General features: G+C 44.7%; 1 protein-coding gene across 1 annotated transcript; it reads right to left on the bottom strand.

Annotated features, from left to right (window-relative positions):
* Window positions 1-1,995: 1,995 nt before the first annotated feature.
* On the bottom strand, window positions 1,996-19,352 carry ANKK1 (ankyrin repeat and kinase domain containing 1). The gene is made up of 8 exons (XM_069080343.1): window positions 18,877-19,352; window positions 15,437-15,731; window positions 14,470-14,621; window positions 13,984-14,033; window positions 12,851-13,006; window positions 6,535-6,653; window positions 5,811-5,847; window positions 1,996-5,164 (listed from the first exon to the last, which is right to left on the bottom strand). The coding sequence occupies exons 1-8, from the start codon at window positions 19,062-19,064 to the stop codon at window positions 3,825-3,827; spliced, it is 2,337 nt and encodes a 778-aa protein (XP_068936444.1). The 5' UTR covers window positions 19,065-19,352; the 3' UTR covers window positions 1,996-3,824.
* Between the last annotated feature and the right edge of the window lie 222 nt (window positions 19,353-19,574).

Genomic DNA, 19,574 nt, shown 5'->3' on the forward strand with positions numbered 1-19,574 from the left:
AGACGAAGGAGGTAACTTGTAGAAGGAAAAAGAGGTTACCCCACAAGATGTGAATTAAAAAGACCAGTGACTTATGTATTTGGCCTTTAAACTTCTCCCCCTCCTCCATTGCCCTTTAATTAAGAGTGCTGAGGCTGACTGCTTAGTGACAGTGTACCCCCTCCACTCCTGTCCCCCATGACCATTATTTTTTCCTATTGATTTCTTAGGTTCCTAGACTTAGAACTGACAAGGATCTTAGAGGCCATCTAGTCCAAACCCCTTATGTTATAAGTAAAGAAACTAAGGCCAAGAAAAGTTAAGTGACTTACCCAAGATCATTCAACTAGTAAGTGGAAGAGCTAGGATTTGAACCAAGGCCCACTGATTTCAAATACAAAAGCTTTTTCTCCACTATGTGTGTTGTCTTTTTCCCGTTTAAGGTTGCCCTTAATGTTCCTTTTAGGCAGATTTTACTAGGATACAAATCATCCTCCAGGACCCTACAAGGTGATTTGTTCCTTGTTTCATATCTGCCTAGGGCTCTATTTGGATGCTTTGACTATAGGAAGATCACTTCTTAAACTGCCACCTGATGCTAACATGTGTTGTTGTTTGTGCTTCATTCTTGAACCAATGGCATCAGGAGGGTGAAGTATTGACTTGTAAGTGAACTGGATTTGAGTGACGCAGGGCTGTGCAAAGTCACCAGTCTCACTCTTTCCTCCAGGGTCATCAGGGTCCAGTGGCAAGACATAGGTCAGGATAGCTGGAAATGGCCCCAGATGCAGTGGGATACCTTGGCCTTTTTAAGTTAAACTTTTCCCCAGGTCTCAGTTTGTTTGAGGCAAAGCCAATTCAGTAATTAAAGGCAATGTCAATTCAGTAATTGAAGGAGGCAAAAGATGGTCTAGTTGGCCTTCACAAAAAAAATCAATCTGGGAGGGGAAGACCCTCAGAGTTTCTAGCCAGAGCAGAAACAATTGCTATTTACATGTGACAATGGACCGGGTTGCTGTTTTAGGACTGGGATTAAGGTGAGGCTGGAGATATCCAGCCTCACTCAGGAAAGTGAGTTTGGCTGAAAATTTTTAAGACTCAAAAGACAGGTTTCTCTAGCTACCAGTGGAACAGGTTTCATTTCGGATTCCTTCCCACCCACCTATCCCAAAAGTTTCATAAAGGACCCCCAAGATCCCTTTACTATTACAAAATACCAGGACCTCCAGTGGAGTATGGGCTGGTCTTTCCTTGGAGTGCAAGAGACTGGGTGGGTCCCTGTTGCACCTCTGACCTTAAATCCATTTGAGTCTGAAAGGCAGTGACAGATGCCTGCTATCAAAATCTTTATACGAGGGGTCCCTGAACTTGAGTTTTTTCATATTTTGATACTTGTACTTCAATATAATTGATTTCCTTTGCAATGTAATTATTTCATTGTATGCATTTAAAAACATTATTCTGAAAAGAGATCATTGGTTTCACCAGACCGCCAAAGAAATCTATAGCACATAAAAAGGTTAAAGATTCCTGTTTTCTAACGAAGAAGGTTCCCTGGGGTCCTATTTTTCCATTTCTGCCCCCATCAAACCTTTTGCTAAGAGCCTGAACTCAATGTCCTACAAAGAATTGGGCAGGTGTTAACAAATCTATTCCCATTTCGGTGAAGAGAGGAAAGAGAAAAAAATAGTAAAGCAGTTGAGCTGGGATTGAGGTCAAGTCCTAGAGGCAGCCCTGCCCTGTCCCACCCTTCCCTTCCCTTCTAGCTCCTCTGCTTTCTTTCTCCTGAGACCTGCTGGACTGGCTGGGCTAGGTGGCAATAATACATTCCTGAGAGACTGCTGACACTGGGAGAGAGATGGGGAAATCCCTGAAAATATAAACAGCACACTGAGCATAGGTGTGTCAGGAACCACCCAACATCCAAACCTTCAGGTCCCTCTACCCACTCAGCCCAAAGGACTCCTCCTCCAAGGTGACGGACAGCCATCAGGTACATCATATAAATGCAAGCTATTATTATTATAACAGAGATGTAGCTTTATTCAAATGAGGACACATATCTGTATACAAAGTGCACATCAAGGTCAAGAACATAGCGAGGTTGAGAAAAGGGCAGAGAAGGCAGGTAACAGGATGAGCAATCCAGGTAAAGGCACATTCCAGATCAGCAGCAGGCATATGGTCAGGTGATGCAAGAGGCCTGGGCATCACAGCCACAGAGTGAGGGGAGAGATCTAAAGCTGGAAGTAAATTAAAGTTCATCTAGTCAAACTCCTTATTTTACAGAGAAGGAAACAGAGGCCCAGGGAGACTTGCCCAAAGCCACACAGGTAGTAAGGAACAGAGGTAGGATTTGAATTCAGGTCTTTTAGCTACAGACCCACTACCTTTCTCCCCTGTACCACACTCCTGGTTTGTATGTGTATGTACATAGATATATGTATATAAAGATGTGTATATGCTGAATGTATGTGCATATGTATATATGAATATTATATCACAAATTATGTATAATTAGTAATATATTATGTGATACATTATATACATGTTATATATACACATATACATACACACATATACAGTATGTGTGTGTGTGTATATATATGTATGCATGCATGTATGTCTGTGTCTATATATGAAGAGAGATTGCCTCAGAATCCTCCATTATTCACTTGAAAGCATGAAGCTCATAGAGGCACTTGGATCCAGGAAGGATGCTTTAAATATTAGAAGGGAACCACAGAAAAGTGGCTGGGCTGAAAGCAGGGAGTCTTTGCCTGATTATGGGTTCCATTTGCATTGTTATTTAAGAGGTTAACAACAGCTCACAATAATCTCGTAAGATGTATAAGCCACATATTTTTATCTCCAGTCATTATATTTGGGGAAATCGAGGTTTAGGAAAGTTAAATGATGTGCCCAGGGACACATAATGAGCAATGTAGCTAGGATCCACGATTGGCCTCCAGTCCTGGATGTGCCTCATCAGCTCTAACAAAAAAAATCATCAACAACTATTTTTTGAGTGTCTGCTATGTTTCAGTCCCTAGATATACAAAGACAAAAGTGAACCAGTCTCTGGCCTTCAGAAGCTTACATTCTAGCCAAAAAGACCACATGTACAAATATAGGCATACACAAATTACATACAGAGCAGATACAAAGTAGCTTGGGGGCTCAGAGAAGCCACAGGGAAGGAGGTGGGAGATGCCTGAACTGAGACTTGCCAGAAGCCCAGGATTCGAGGAAGCAGAAATAAAGGAAGGGGTGTACTCCAGCTATGGGGCAAAGGCAAAGCAATAACAGAGATGAATGATGGAGTGTTGTGAAGTGGTATGTATGAGGACCAGCAAGGGGACAAGAATGGAAGTAATGTAGTAAGGCTGGAAAGGTGGGATAGGGTCAGATTGTGAAAAGTTTTAAGTCCCCAAACAGAGAATTGATGCTAGAGGTAATGGGGAGTCCTGGGGTTTATTGATTTAGAAAGTGAAGTGGTAAGATCTGGGCTTTAGGAAAATCACTTTGGAAGTTGGTGGGAGGATGAACTGGAGAAGGGAGAAATTTGAGGCAGGGAGACAAATTAGAAATGTAGCCCCAGCCCAATGCCCATTGGCATGGGGCTCTCTCCTCACTGGTAGACCAATACCCAGAACCTGCATGAGAGCTAGAGTGGTGCTGGTGAAAGCAGAAGAGAGAAGTTGGCTCCTCTTCTTCTAGGGTCTCTTCAGGATCTGCTTCAAGATTCTTCCAGCTTCACTTTGTCTGGGAGACTGTTTCTGAGCATGGATGGAGCCCAGTTCTGTGTTCAGTGCCCTTCCCAGGCTTCCAATTTCTAAATGGGTCTAGAGGGATCTAAATTCAGTCAGGGAACAGGAGGTTAAGCCTCCTTCAATGGTATCTGAGTCAACATTAGCCAGACATGGATTGAGGGGGTCCTTGCCCTCCAGGAAGGATATTACATTCTGTTTCTGATTTCGAATGGCCAATTGTAGCACTGTGCAGCCAGTAGCATCCTGAATGTCCAGCCTGGCACCAGCCTTGATCAGCACCTTGAGGATGGCAGTATTGCCCTTGAGGGCCGCCAAGTGCACAGGTGTCCAGCCTACCTTGTTGGTAGCATTCACATTAGCCTGGTGCTCCAGGAGATTGATGACACTCAAGAATGCACCTCGCTGAACCGCCAGGTGTAACGGTGTCCAGCCGGTCTGCTCAGCCATGTTTGGGTCAGCTCCACTCTGCAGAAGGAAGGAAACCACTGCTTCCTCCCCTTGGCGTACTGCCAAGTGAAGTGGGGTCCAGTCCTTGCCCCCTTGGGCATCCAAGTGGGCATTATTCTCATGTAGCAGACGGAGAATCTCTAGGTGGCCCTGGAATGCTGCCAGATGGAGTGGGGTCCAGCCCTGCTGAGTTTTCAGCTCAGTGTTGGCTCCATATTTGAGCAGCATCCTGCAGATAAGGTACTTGTCCTTGGCAACAGCTGTATGGAGTGGGGTATAGCCATTCTGGTCAACCATGTCAGTGGCTGCACCACTCTTCAGCAAGTGTTGGATTGCACGGACCTTACCCTGTTCCACAGCCAAGTGCAGTGGGGTTCTGAGGTTCCTCTGTTGGGCATTTATCTGGGCCCCCTGACCAATGAGCAGCTTAACCAGGCTAACATGACCAAAGTAGGCAGCCACGTGTAGTGGGACCTTCCCATCCCCCTCTTGAAGGTTGGGGTTAGCATGGCGGGAGACAAGGAGCCGGGCCACACTCTCAAAGTTGTTCTGAGAAGCTAGGTGGAGAGCTGTCCAGCCCTCATGCTCCTGGGCATCCACTTGGGCACCATGGTCCAGGAGGAGGCGAGAAATACGGTCATCCCCATTCTGGGCAGCAAAGTGGAGTGGGGCCCAGCCATCCTCATCAACCAGATTGGGGTTGGCTCCTTGGCCAAGCAGCAACATGCACAGGTCAGAGAACTGATCCTGTACAGCAATGATGAGGGGTGTGTAGCCCTCAGCAGTTTGGCAGTCCACATTTACCTCCTGCCTCAACAGCAGTCTCACCTTCTCCACATTGCCCTCGCTCACCAGGAAATGGAGGAGGGTGACATTGTTCTCATAGATGCCCAGCTCTTCCATGCTTGAGACCAAGCTCTCACTGTCAGACAACTGGAGTAGCCGCTTCAGTGATTCACCTGAGTCTGGAGAAAGGAAGGGATCTGAGTCCCCCAGGTGTTATTCTGTCTATTCCACCACAGGATCACAGAACTTAGCACTGGAAAGGAACTCAAGAGATCATCTGGTCTATCCCCTTTGTTTTACTGATGGGGAAAATGGGTTCCAGAAAGCCTTTGTCACCATATAGGGCTACTCTTTACTCCCAAAAGACTAGAAGAGAGAGACAGAGCTCTAGAAAACGTGCTGAATCTACAATAGACTCCACACTGCAACTCTGAGTTGGATAGTTCTTCCTATTGTCTAATCTAATCCTTCCTGTTATAATTAGAGTTTCATTCCCTCTTTTTATACTTCGAAAGGAAAGAAAGAACAGTGACACTAATAGAAATGAACAGGTTCCCACCCACCCTCCCCCATTCAAACTCTAAGAGGATGGGACCAGGAGGGCAAAAGGCCATTATGCCAATCAGCCAAGTGTCCAAAACCCCACCATACTCTTTATTTACAGCAAGTCATTTCAGAAGAGCTAGATTTAGGTGTCCTCAGTGGATCCTAGAAGCAACTAAATGGAAAAGGTGGGAGGGGTTGGAGAGATGGAGCCCAGTGGAAGGATTCCATTTCTTACCCTTCTCTGGATCATTTGGTTGCGATGTGGGGCCTTGTACTTACCACTCTCCGTCAGTTCCTGGCTGACTTCTCTACTGATCTTGGCCAGCAGAAGCAATATAAGTAAAATAAGGAGAGACCAGTTTGATGGTCAGTGCCTTGTCAACCCACCAGCACTTCCTACCTAATAAAAAGATGCCCATTTCTACTCCTTATTAGTAATTCCTAGCCTTGTGAATTAGAAACCAAACTGTTCTTCCCATTGGTTATCCTGAGAGAACAGAGGACGGGGCATGCCTCCCTATCATTAGGTGAACCAGCTAGGGAGGAGCAGCCATGGCCCTTTTGTATGAGCAGCTTATTAAATAGACTGTATTTCTCAGCTCAGCAGGATGCAGACATGTTAAACACCCCCCAGCGCCCAGAGCTGAGCTTTACAACAAGTGAGGTGAATAACGTTGAGTTCACCAGCTCGGAATGCAAGAGAGGAATTGTTTCCCATGGGGTCACAGAATCATGGAAACTTAGGGTTGGAAGTGCCCTTGAGGTCAGCTGGACCAAGTATTTTCTTATGGCAAAGACAGCTGTGGCATCCCTATACACACACCTACAGGCAGAGCTCTAGGGGGTCCCGTTCCTTTGGGAATCCTTCATTTGCTTTCCTGATCCTTCAGAGACCCTCAAAGAGAAGCCTCCCTTCACAAGAACCCCGGGCACCAAAATAAAATGTTCTCCTAGCATAGGAAGTCAGGGCAGGCTGGTCTCATGCTCTGAAGCCCTTCCTTACCTCCTGGGCTTTGCACAGAGAAGGTTTGGAGGATGTTTTTCTGATCAAGGACTCTTTCTCTAGGTCTACTACAGGGTTCTGGAGCAAGGATAGCAGCATGTCTGTCTCAATAGTGATATCTATTCAATGGAAAAGAAAGGAAAATCAATTGAATGTTGCTTATGTGGCCCCCATCCATCCCATATTTCTTCTTGAATCTCCTAACATGCATGCTTGTGGCATATGCTTACATATATTCACAGGTGAGTGGGTTCTAGTCCCAGCTCTACCCCTAAGCAGCTATGTGGAATTAGGCAATGAGATAACTTCTTGGGGTCTCAGTTTCCCCATTTGAGGCCCAATTTCCAGGGAAGAAAATGTTCTGTTTTTGCTTTTGTGTCCCCAAATTCCTAGCACAATGACTGTTATTTTATGGTAGATGCCCTCAAGGAACTTATAATCTAGCAGGTGGAGATAATATGTACTGTTTGTTGTTAAATGAAGTCTGTCAAATGGAGGTAGAATGGGGTGTGTGAATTGAATAATCTCTAAGGTCTCTTGTAGCACTAAAGTTCTATGATAAACAACCAGTCAATCAATTAACAAATATTTATTAAGCATCAACTATATGCCAGGTACTAAAAAAAGTTTTAAAATAAAAGAGAAATTCTGTAAGAGAAGATAATGTGTACACACACACATAAATATGTGTGTATACATATACATGCATACATACATACACATAAATACATATACAAAATCAGGACAATGTAATGGGGGTAGGGAAAGACTAGTCACTGGGTTATTATGGTAGGCCTTCACTTCATAAATCAGACATCCTACTTTGGCCCTGATATTGAGCAGCCCATGAGTTCCACTGCCAAATTCTCGATTTTGGAGAGAGTTGTTGGTTAAATATGTTATGTAGTAGAAAGAATACTGGACTTGGAGGCTCCAAGATCTGTGTTCAAGTTTTAGCTCTTACCTTTACTGACTAGCACAACAGGAGGACCAGAATCATGGAAGTTTCACATTGGAAGATACCTCAAAAGTCAGCTGGTCCAACTATACTGCTTGATAGAGCAATAGCAGTGGAAACAAGTTTACTAAAATATCTAACTCAATTCCCTCATTTTTTAGATGTGGAAACTGAGGCCTAGCAAGGTGAAGTTACTTGACTGAAGTCACAGCTAATGGTAGAGTTTAAGCCTGAAACCCAAATCTCCCAGCTCTTGGTTCAGGGTTATTTTCTTTCCACCAAGCTACCAGGTCCCATAGATTAATGGATAGGATCTCCTTTCTCTCTACAACCTCTCCCTTGGTGGTCTTGTCCACTTTCTTGGTTACATTGATCAACTCTACGCAAATGACTTGCATAGATCTCTATCTCCAGACCTAAGCTTTAGCACATTTATTTCAAGAAGCATTCACTAAGTACCTCCTATGTGTCAGCCGTGGCTTGGTGCTAGGGATACAAGGACAAACATGAAATGTCCTTGCCCTCAAGCAGTTTACATTCCACTGGTGGGGGGGAAAGGGGGAAAAGAGGGGAACACAACATGAATAGTGCTTGCCACTACTTCTTGCCTATCTTCACTGACAACATCTCTAAAACGGAACTAACAGTTTTCTCCTGAAATCTTTTCTCATTTCCTCAGCGGCTAGTAATTGCCACCCTGCCCCCACTCTGATATCTATTTTTGTAGAACTATATAGGTACATATTATCTCCAGCTGCTAAATCATAAGTTCCTTGGGGGCAGGCACTATTTTGTTTCTGTCCTTGTGACAAAATATAATGTTTTGTCTAACATAATGCCTACATAATGATTATGTAGCCTAACATAATGCCTACAGATTGATTAAATTGTCCCCTTCCATTAAGTTTCTTTTCCTGTCCATAATATCACCATTCAGGCTCATAAGCCTGGAGTCACTTTGAATGTTTTCTCTTCTTCATCCCATACTTGCAATCAGATGCCAACTTCTGCTGTTTCTCCTTCCACACTATCTCATACCCGGCTCTCTGTCTCTGCTCCCAATGCAAATAGCCTTGTTCAGGTCCTTATTTCTCCTCAAATGCCATTGTTTCATTCGTTTTTTCAGCTGTGTCCCACTCTTTATGACCTCATTTGGGGTTTTCTTGGCAAAGACACTGGAGTGGCCATTTCCTTCTCCAGCTCATTTTACAGATGAGGAAACTGAGGCAAACCGGGTTAAATGACTTCCTCAGGGTCACACAGCTAGTAAGTGTCTGAGGCCAGATTTGAACTCAGGAAGTTGAGTCTTCCTGACTTCAGGTCTGGCACTCTATCCGTGGCACTGCCTAGTTGCCTCTTCTCAAAATGGACTACTCTAATAGCTTCTTTACCAATCTCCCTGCCTCCAGGCTATTGCCTCTCTAGTCAAACCTACACATTTCTGACCAAATGATCTCTGTAATGCATTATTCTGATCATATTTCCCCTTTATTCATCATCATCATTAATTAAAATAATTACGCATATTTATATGACACATTGAGGTTTATAGAAAATGCTTTCCTAATGAGAGGCACCTGGCACAGACAGATTTCTCAAGGAGTTTATCCAGAAAGCTAAATGGACTATAGCTAGAAGGGAGCAGAAGTTTTTCTTTTTTAAGGATGGGGAAGATATAGGCATGTTTATAGGCAGCAGGGAAGGAACCAATAGATAGGGAAAGATCAAAGATTGAAGAAAGATGATGATGATGATGGGGGGAGAAGAAAGGATGGGATGATGTCAAAGGTACATGTAATAGAACTGACCTTGGCAAGAAGAAGGGCTACATCTTCATCTGAGATAGGAGTAGACAAGGGGAAGCTGCATGATATGACAAGAGCAGGAAAGGAGAAGAGTCAGAGAAGCTGTAGCAGCAAGCACCCCAGCATCCCCAGGGTGGCTGCCAACACAGGTTCTTAGATCTGCTTTGCTAAAGGAAAGAAACTCAAAATGGGTTAACAAGCTTACTTTAATCAATCGAACATATATTGTTTACCTAGTTCAGGGGGAAAAGGTCAGAACCCCGAACTTCAGAGTATACAGACAGAAGTTACAAGACAGAGAAACAGATCAGGCAGACAGGCTTCCAGACTGTCTGACCATCACACACATCCATACCTAATCACAGTTACCAGAGAGGGAAGCATCGACATCTGGGTTTTCAAACCTGGGGTCGGGGGGCTCTCAACGGCTGCCTAGAGTCTCATCTGGCCAAATCACACAACACTTCATAGAGCGAGCCCCAAAACAACGCCTAACATCAGGGATTATATAGCCTTCTCCTGGCTCAGAGAAATGTAACGACCCTCTTGACCCACTGCCCAATAACAAAGTATCTCTGGAGAAACAAGCCTCCTACCACAGGCTCCAGGTGCACTTAAGCCTTGGGGCAGGGAAGATCTTAAAAGTTTACATTCCTATAACAGAAGCTTGGAGTTGGAAGAGGCTTCCCAGGTCATCTAGTTCAGTGGCATCAAACTCAGAGGCTTAGAATGATCTCATTTTTTTTTTTGGTGATATATAAGATGTTTCTCAGTTAAGAAAGTGGAATGAGGGGGTGCTATGGAAGGTCTGAGGAGACATGAAAATGTTTAGAATGGCCACTGTGGTGAACATAATAACTAACAGATTAGGGAGGCATTTGAGATTATGTAACAGAAATCTGTAGTGGACCAATCAACTTGATTTTGTGATTTTTCTCCCCCAACTATTCAGTAGCATATGAATGGGAGCAAAGAGGAAACATGATGGGAGTAATCCAGGAATCCAGGGTTAGGATTTGGCGGAGCATTACTGAAGAAAGGACAAAGGCGCAAGATATCTGAGAGCAGAGGAGACCTGTAGAGAAAAAAGAGAAATGTATGGCTAATACAGGAGGGATGACTGGGGAAAGAACTGAGAAGTCAGTGGTGTCAGGAGTCATAAGGCAGAGGAAAAGATGGGATGATAAAAGATTGTGATGAGATTAAAGAATTGTAGAGTTCATGAAAATGGAAACAGGAGGGGTGGCCAGGTAGCACAGTGAGTAAGAGCACCAGCTCCAGTGTTGAGAAGACCTGGAGATTGAATCCCGGGCTCAGACACTTAGCACCCACCCAGAAACACCTGGCTGTGTAACCTTGAGCAAGTTACTTAACCCCAATTGCTTAGGGGCGGCCAGGTGGCTCAGCAAGTAAGAGCACCGGCTCCAGTGTCGGAATGACCTGGATCAAATCTGGGCTCAGATACTCAGCGCCACACCCAGAAATAATAACTGGCCATGTAACCTTGAGCAAGTTACTTAACCCCAATTGCTTTAAAAAAAAAAAGAAAATGGAAACAGGACAGTTATGAGTGCTATCATTAAGCTTAAGGTATAACCATTTCTGTGTATAGTTTACGGGAGTTGAGAAGAATGAGGAATTTGTAAGTTGGGCTAGCCAAAGCAGAATCAATATGAAGACTAAAGTCTCTTAGTATGAATGAGGGCAGAAAATAGGATGGAGAGAAAATGTAAATATGACACTGAACTCTTTGAGGAAGTTAGGAAAATATTCTGAGCTGATAGTTAATAGTCACTAGGACCTGGAAATAAAATAAAATAAAATGCTTTTCCCATAACAATCCTGTGAGGTAGGAAGTGCAAGTATGATTATCTACATTCCAGAGATAAGGATTTAACTATCCTCATTCTGGAGAGGCTACGAAATAGTTTAATAAATAGAGGAAGACCTCAGATCCAGTCTGATCTATGACACACTTGGCTGTAGGACCAGTGCCCTAAGGAAATGACTAAGAATGTAAGTTGTAAATAAAGAACTGCTCTGCATAAGAAGAGAGTGTTTCCTTATTGGGGTGTTGTTTCCTAGCCCAGCGAAATAATATTTTATTAATTATCTGAAGATAAGGAAACTCAGGCAGGGCTTCCCAGTGTCTACCAAAAAAAATAAACTTCAGAACTGGGCAGTCAAGCCCTTCCATAAGCTGGCTTCAACCACCTAGTGTTATCTCATTCTGCTCTCCATCAAGCATTCCAGCAGACTTAGACCACTGCCCCTTCATCATGCTCCTCCCCTCCTTCCTAGTATCTGTTCCTTTGGTTACACCATCTCCCTTTGCTAGAACAGACTCACTTCTAAGTCCTGTCATCTCTGTCACTTGAAATCTCTCCAGAACCAACTTTGATGTGTCCCTTCTCCATGGAGTCCAGGTAAAAGTTGACTCCCCTATCTCAAATTTCTCCTGGTGTTTCATGCAATTCCTTTTCTCCCTTGTATTATAGTTATTTGTGAACTTGTCCTTCCACCCTTTAAGTTGTGGAGAGGAGGCCTGTGTCGTATCTGATATGATTTTATCAGTGGGAATGATATTAAAGAAGACGCATTAATATCTGTTTTGCTGCTGCCCCCTAAGGACCATGGGCCTTATTCCATCTGACTTGTTTCTGAAACCTTCTGAACAAAATATATGTTGTCTTTCCCATTAGAAAACAAGCTCCTTGTGAGCAGGGACTGTCGCCAGTGTTTAGCATAGTTATTTACACATGGTAAACCCTTTAAAATGCTTTATTTTTTTTTTGGAGGGCAATTGGGGTTAAGTGACTTGCCCAAGGTCACATGGCTAATTTTTGTGTTAAGTGTCTGAGGCCGGATTTGAACTCAGGTCTTCCTGAAAATGCTTTATTTATTAATTCATTCACTCGTTCATTCATATCTGTCTTTGTTCCCCTGGCACCTACCATAATGCCTTGTATGGAGTTCTAGTTTAATCGATACTGGTTGAATTGATCTTACGTCCTATAAAGAACCCAAGTACTATTAAGCTGGACTGTCTAGGCCTGCCTTAATGAAGAGGATTAGCTGGATTCAACTTCAGAATTCCTGACGAAAACCATATACACGACACTGAAGGTCACTGAGATGACTGCCTGACTCTTACCTTGACTCATCACCATACCTCTTCCCTCTAGGCCACGTTGGCTCAGATCCTTGCCTTCAAGCAAGCTCTGTACCAGAGTGGCTAGAGGTCTGAATTGAGGAAGACCTGAGTTCCGGTCCCACCTTGTGTACTTGGTAGCTGTGGTTAAGCAAATTATATTAACCTTTCAGCCTCAGTTTCTTCATCTGTAAAATGGTGATGATAATAGTATAAACCTCATAGGGCTGCTGTATCAAACGAGATTTTACATATATATATATATACACACACATGTACATATACATACACATGTATATATCAACTTGTAAATCTTAAGATGATATATACATTCATATATATATATATATATATGATGGATGTTTATCATAGACATACACAATTGGAAATATGGATAATTACCTGTGAAACATGGCCTCTTCTTAGGGTCCTGGTCCCAGCAGCGCTTCATCAGGTCTACCATCTGCTGGCCCTCACCTGGCCACTCATCTGATATGAACTGCAGGGAGGGTCGGGTACCAGCAGCCACACGAATGATGATGGTCATCATATTGAACCCTGAGGGGGACCATAGTCTGGGTCAGTGCTGGTGAAGTAGGGAAGAGAGGTGATAGAGAAACTAAGAGGCAGTGGGCCTCATATTTCCAGACAGTAAGCAAGGGCCAAGGACTGGCTTTGGCTAGATGAGTTCCCCTATCCCAGCTCCTCTAGACGTTACCTAAGCTAGAAGGACAGTCCCAGACAAGACCCCGTGCATCCTCATAGTCAAAAGGAGATGGTACCAAATGCACATGGAAACAAATATGCCAAAAACTGTTTTCTTGGAAGCTTTAATTTTCTCACTTTGCTATTTTTTGAAGGTTTTGAGACATTCTATATTCTCAGCTGCTGGGTGGGAGTTATTGGGGGGGTGGAGGGTGGAGGAAACTCTTTGAGGGGCAGGAAAGTTGGGTTAAAACCGGCAACTAGAAAGCCTGTGGGTTTGAAGTACATTTTAACTTTTCTCCCTCCTTTCTTTTCTAAGGAATGTGCTCTGATTTGGGGAAAACCAGGTCAGGATTCACCTGCTTATTCCTGGAGCTTCACAGCTCCCCCCTCCTCCAGCTCTGATATCAGGTTCTTTCTCTGAGCCCCCAACCTCACTCCCACTTGATCACTCCCATCCCAGGAGACAGGGAGGTTGTGACTAGGGAAAGAGAGGGTGACAGAGGATAGAGTTAGAAAGAAAGGCAGGGGTCAGAGAGACTCAGAAGAAAGGAGGATGTGTCCCATACATTTTTTGGGGGAAAATACCACATATAAAATCTTTTAGATGAGATCTTCCTTAAAATTGGGGTGGGCAGGGAAGATAAGGACAGAGATATATGATGAAGGGGTGAGATGGGGTCCTATGAACAATGCCACCTACTACACCTACCCTATCTAAGCCCCTAACCTCTTCTTTGTGACAACCCACCATAACCACCACCCTCCAAGATTCTATCCCAAGGTTCCATACCCTACAGAACCCCCAGTGGCAGCCCTCAGTATACTACCTGGGTATGGCTTCTTCTGGGTAAGAATCTCCCAAATGACAATTCCAAAGCTGTAAATAATAGAGGTTTCTCCCTAAGCGACCCTTCTCAAGAATCCACAAAGTCTCCAGCTTTCTAGACCTCATGAAAGAGTCAGACTCAGTTATGAAAAAAAACAGCCCTCCCATCCTGCCCATCCCCCAGCCCCAGGTCTGGACATCCCGCCTGCCCGTGGAAGATAGACCTAGATGATTAGATCTGTTCCAGTTCCTAGAACCAGCCAGGAAGCAGCCCATGTGCAGAGGGACTGCTGACCAATCAGAGTATATGGTAAGCAGTTCAGCTCGAGCCTCAGAACAGTATATCCACTATACAACATCTCATCAAGGAGCGGTTTTCAACTCTCGAGCTAAGAAAAGAGTTATTAGAATGGTAGAAATGCAAAAAGATCCAGTAGAGTCTCCAAGATTCTAAATTAATAAAAAGATCCCTCTGCCTTCCCCTTACCTGTACACATCATATTTGGGCCCGGGTGCTTTGGTGCTCTCCAGAAACATTTCAGGGGGAATATAGCTGAGTGTGCCCCGAAGTGCTGACCTCTCAATGTACTGCATGCGTGTTGACTGCTCCATCCACTTGGATAAGCCAAAGTCTGAAATCTGGAAAGGGAGTGATAAGAGACATGGATGGGTAAAGGAAGCTAGGATGGTGACTGGTTTACAGGGACAGATAGCTACCTGTTGTTACGTGTCCCCTGGCCCATCCACCCAATTCACCTCTGGTCAGCCTATCCATTCACCGCTGGTCAGCCTATCCATTCACCACTAGTCAGCCTATCACCCCAGCAGCCATAGCAAGAGACCAAAATAGCCAAGGATATTGTATCAGTAGTTCCCTGGGTCCTGACAATCCTACTACAGTTCCCAAAGCACTTAGAAATGTCATGTTCTTTAAAGGGATACCAACTGTGATTATCACATACTTACACTATTCCTATTTCTCCTACTTCCCCTCACCAAAAAGATTTCTCAGAAATTGTTTCATTTACTCACACTTGGGAAATAGGGAAAGGTAGCCTTTCCTCCTTCTAGATAGGTACACTAGAGCCTGGGGGTGACAACGCCTAGGCCAGGGCCATATGTCATATGTCAATGGGGTGCTCTATATTGTGACCCAAGTTTCCAAATGGCCAGCCAAATGTGCCACACCCTATCTGTCTTTCAAACATACTGTCTGCCTCTAGTAGATCCTTTTGGAAAAGTGAAAACCAACGTAGGTTCAACACACAGAGAGATAACAAATATTTTACATTTAGGACATATTTTGGGAGATGAGTGAGAACCCTTAATTGACTCCTGATTTTCAAGATCCCCTCTAGAGATATCCCATATACTACCTTTTGTGTATCCCCCTTATCTGTGGGTAAGGAGCAGGGCTTGGGCCAGAGGAGTGGAGAATACACAGGGCCCTTCACCTTGGCATGCATGTTGCTATCCAACAAGATGTTGCCTGGTTTGAGGTCTAGATGGAGCAGAGGTGGTTTAATGCTATGAAGGAAATTCATGGCCAAGGCGGTCTCATGGATGATTCGGAACTTGAGCTGCCAGGAGAGGCTATGGGTTGGCAGCATCTTCTCTAGGGATCCCTTGGCCATGAACTCCATCACAATGCCCAGGGGCTGCTGGCACACTCCGTAGATTGAGACAATATGCTGGAACTTGATCTTTTCCATCTTGGTCGCTTCTTCAATAAGGCATTTCATGTCTGAGCTATGGAAGAATGGTGAGAAGAGTGTTAATGAATTAATTAACAGATTAACAAAATATCAAGGCATTGTTCTAGGCTATGGGGAATGCAAAACCATAAAGAATAGAGCTTCTAAGACCCTCCAGGGTCTTAGAGTCTAACTTGGGAGGGGGGTTAGGGGGGGCAAGCCACACACACACTCCTATATAACAATGCAAATTGATGCTACAAAGAGAATAATGCCCCCCAGATGAAAGTGATTCCCTTCCATGTGAATTACAGCAACACTTTTAACTATTTCACTCATTACACACTTATTTGTGTCATAATATATGTCTATGTTGGAGTGGAAAGTCCTCTTGCCCATCCATGCCTGAGGGAGAGTGAAAAGTCTCCAGGACTAGGAATTACGAAATTTGGGATCTTGTCCCAACTTTGCCATTAGCTAACTGTAGGAATTGAGACAAGTTAAATGAAGGGTGATGCCTTAGAGGCAGTTCGCCCAGGGGATAGAGTGCTGGACCTGTAGTCAGGAAGATCTGAATCTAAATCTGTCCTCCAGGCACTTAGTAGCTGTGTGAGTCACTGAATTGCTGCCTGCCTCAGTTTCCTCACCTATAAAATAGTGACAATAATAGAACTGACCATGAAGGATTCAATGAGATATTTGTCAGGTGTTTAGTCAACCTTAAAGTACTACATAAATGCCAGCTCTTGGTATTAGAAAACTAAGACTTTTTCTTTCTCTAATAATCTTTAAGTCTGTGATGCATAAAGATACATGGTTTTTTTTATATATTGAGCTGGAAATAGGAGAAGATAGAGGTAAGGAACAACTGGAAAAATGTTGTGTTTTTTTCCCCTTAGCTATAATTTTTTAAAAGGTTATTTTATTTTTAATATATGAAATAAAATAAGCATTTCCATAATGTAGTAGACTTTTTTTTAAAGGATGATTGCACATGAAACTGCAATTTTTGCAGTGCTCTCTTCACACTTCCCATGAAGAGACCCAAGAAAGGGCAGGGCCTAAAGGGGATAGAATCACCAGTCAACCAGAGTTGGCCTGAAGAAATGTTTGTGATCACCGGATCCCCTTAGATCACTGGATGATAGGACTGTAGATTTATATTATACAGGATTATAGAGATCTGGAAAGGGAAAAAGAAATATGGAAATACAGATTTCTCCTTAAGTGGTTCTCTTCAAAACTCCATGATGTGTCTAGCTTTCTGGACCTCATGGAAGAGTCGGACCCAGTCAGAGACCTCTCAAGTCATGGAGAACCATCCCTCCCTCCCCATTCATTCTTCTTAGAAGCCACCAAAGATCCCATCACCTCAGTAGAAGACTCTACTCTCTGAGCCCCAGTTTTCTCATCTGTCAGATGGGAACAATACTATCATCTCTAGAATCTATACCATGGTTGTTGTGAGGATGAAATAATAGGATGTATGAAAATGGGTGATAAAATCTAAAGTTTTATATAAATGTCTGTCATTATTCTTAGGCTGACTTTCATGTTCTCTATTTTGTCCCATCATTGTTCCTCTAACTGCTGGGACCTCTGTGTCCACTATGTCCTTGTCCCCCAACACACACACACACACACACACACACATATCGTTCCTGTTTGCCCCAGGGATAGTTCTAGCCTGAGTTTGAGGGTTATTTCTTTTCTTGCTTTATTAGTGTAAGGATGGGGAAAATGCAGCTCTCTCCATTAACACCAAAAATCTTACCTAAAAGATGAAAGGAATCAGATAGGAGGAAGGAGAATTGGATGTCTCCCCCATTAAACTACTATCAGTCTCTTTCCCACTCCCACTCCCACCCCACCCAAATTGTCTTCTGTCATCTCCTTCATTCTCAATTTCAGGGGCTACAAAGTAACTCATGTGGCCCCAGAACAAATTGACTCCACCCCAATGCCAACGTGGATTAATAATAATGTAGGAGGAGAGGAGGGAGAAGTGCTGAGTATTAACAAGGCCACCTGCCCTCTGACTGGCTGGGAATTTCTTGGGCTGTCCCAATCTACTTACTCCAAAATATGAAAAAGATGGGAAAGCTGAGGGTAAGAGAAGGGTCTGGTCAGTGTCTGAGAGCCTCGTAACTAGATCCTGGGGTCTATGACGAGACAGACTGGGAAACAAGCAAAAATGCTGACTGACTGACACAGGATGTCCAGTGCTCCCCAGTCCCACAGGGCAGATGTCCAGAGAGGGTCTGATGTCCCAAGGTGCCCTGGGAAGACTAGGTGATTAGACCGATCAGATTTCATCTCCTAGCTGTTTCCTCTGCAGCAGCATACAGAGCAGGCACATGGTTTATTCATAAGAAACACCAAGCAAAGAACAGACAGGGGGAGAGGGAGTGTCAGAGGGAGAAAAAGTCAGGAAGAGGAAAAAAAAAGAGAGAGATGACAGAGACAAAGAGTAGCAAAAACATGCGGATAGACAGTTGGTGAAAAAGAGAGACACGTAAAGACAGATAATGTGAAGCTCTAGGCTTTGACCCGTAGGTCTACAAGGGTCTGTACAAGAGTCTGTTCTTCAGCAGTGGGCTTAGGAGCCCCTAGATAGGTAAACTACCACAAAGGAGCACGCTCCCCCCCCCCCCACACGTGTAAGCAGGTAAGTATGTGGGTGTACCCACACAAACACAGAGCTTCTCCCTTCGAGTATGCCTCGAGACAACTTGCACGAATCAGGTACCCATCTAGTAAAATAATCTCCCCAAAGTCGGCTGGGCCAGTCCCTATGATGTCACACCCCAAGCCAGTTTTTCCTAACTCGTGATTACTGTTCAGCTCTTCCCTATGCGGTTTCCTCCATGGGAAATGTAATACTGGACAAAAGTCTTACTTTCCTGGGGGTGGTGTGAACCTGCTCATTCAAACACGGCTCAAGCCCATCACCTTGACGGTTAAAAAGAAGAAATCATCTGGGTGGGTGCAAGTTTGGGAGACTGAGATGAAAGACACAAGACTGAGCTAAGTTCAACATCCTGATCCCCAGAGACAGACAGCCTCGGCGCTGAGCCTCAGTCTTGGCCAGAGCACCTCTTGCAGGAAGTCTCCAGGGTTCTTTCCCTCGGGCTGAAGAAGTAGGAAACTGGAGACTCAAAGGCTAGCGAGAAGGGGAGGAGGGAGGGAAGAGCGGATACCTGCTGGGGCTGGAGTCCGCCAGCAGGCAAGGGGAGCACTTAATGGCATACTCGGTCCGCCAGCGCTTGTGCCGCACCCGGAACACCTGCCCGAAGCCCCCGCTGGCCACGCGTTGCCAGTCTCCTTCGAAGTCGTCCCGGCTGAAGATGGTCAGGTTGCCCAGACGCTGTTCCACCCCCAAGGCCATGAGGACTGGCGTGGGTGGTCCAGGCCTCTCAGAGCTGTCCTTGCTGATGCATCCGCGGCCTCCGAAGTCTGCTTCAGCTCATTTGCAGCGGCCAGGCCGGGGTATCCCGGGACCGGAGCCTCGGGTTCTTCCTGGTTCCACAGTGTGCGAGAGGGTGCGGACCCAGGAGGGGCGGCGTCCACACTGCACTGCACCCCACTATACCACACCCTCCCTTCCCTGATAGAGGAGGAGCCCGATTGGGCCGGGACTGACATGCCTGGGGGAGCCCCCAGTCCCTCCAAGGGTGTGGAAACTGAGACGGCACCTTATAGGCGGGGATTGGAAGAAAAACCTCAGAGACCAGAGCACGGAATGGTCTTTGGAATGGGAGGGGTTAGGTAGAGAGCCTCTGGGCGGGGACAAGGTGAGCAATCCGGGCGGAGTGGGAGATGGGGGTGTCTTCTCTGGCCCCAAGCCAGCACAGGCATTCCCTTGCTCTAGGCTGAGATTTGGAGGGCCCTTTTGGAA

The sequence above is a fragment of the Petaurus breviceps genome, unplaced genomic scaffold (genome assembly GCF_028583685.1).
Source record: "Petaurus breviceps papuanus isolate PSGF00001 unplaced genomic scaffold, PetGlider_PUasm1.0 91133, whole genome shotgun sequence".
Classification (NCBI taxonomy): Eukaryota; Metazoa; Chordata; class Mammalia; order Diprotodontia; family Petauridae; genus Petaurus; species Petaurus breviceps.

Excerpts from the sequence above, each read along its gene's own strand:
- ANKK1 (XM_069080343.1), bottom strand. The coding sequence starts at position 19,064 with ATGGCCTTGGGGGTGGAACAGCGTCTGGGCAACCTGACCATCTTCAGC. Across the intron at positions 14,034-14,469 it reads CCCAAATATGATGTGTACAG|CTTTGGAATTGTCATTTGGG; the intron begins GTAAGGGGAAGG and ends TATTATTTACAG. Across the intron at positions 6,654-12,850 it reads GAAGAGGCCATGTTTCACAG|ATATCACTATTGAGACAGAC; the intron begins GTAATTATCCAT and ends TCCATTGAATAG.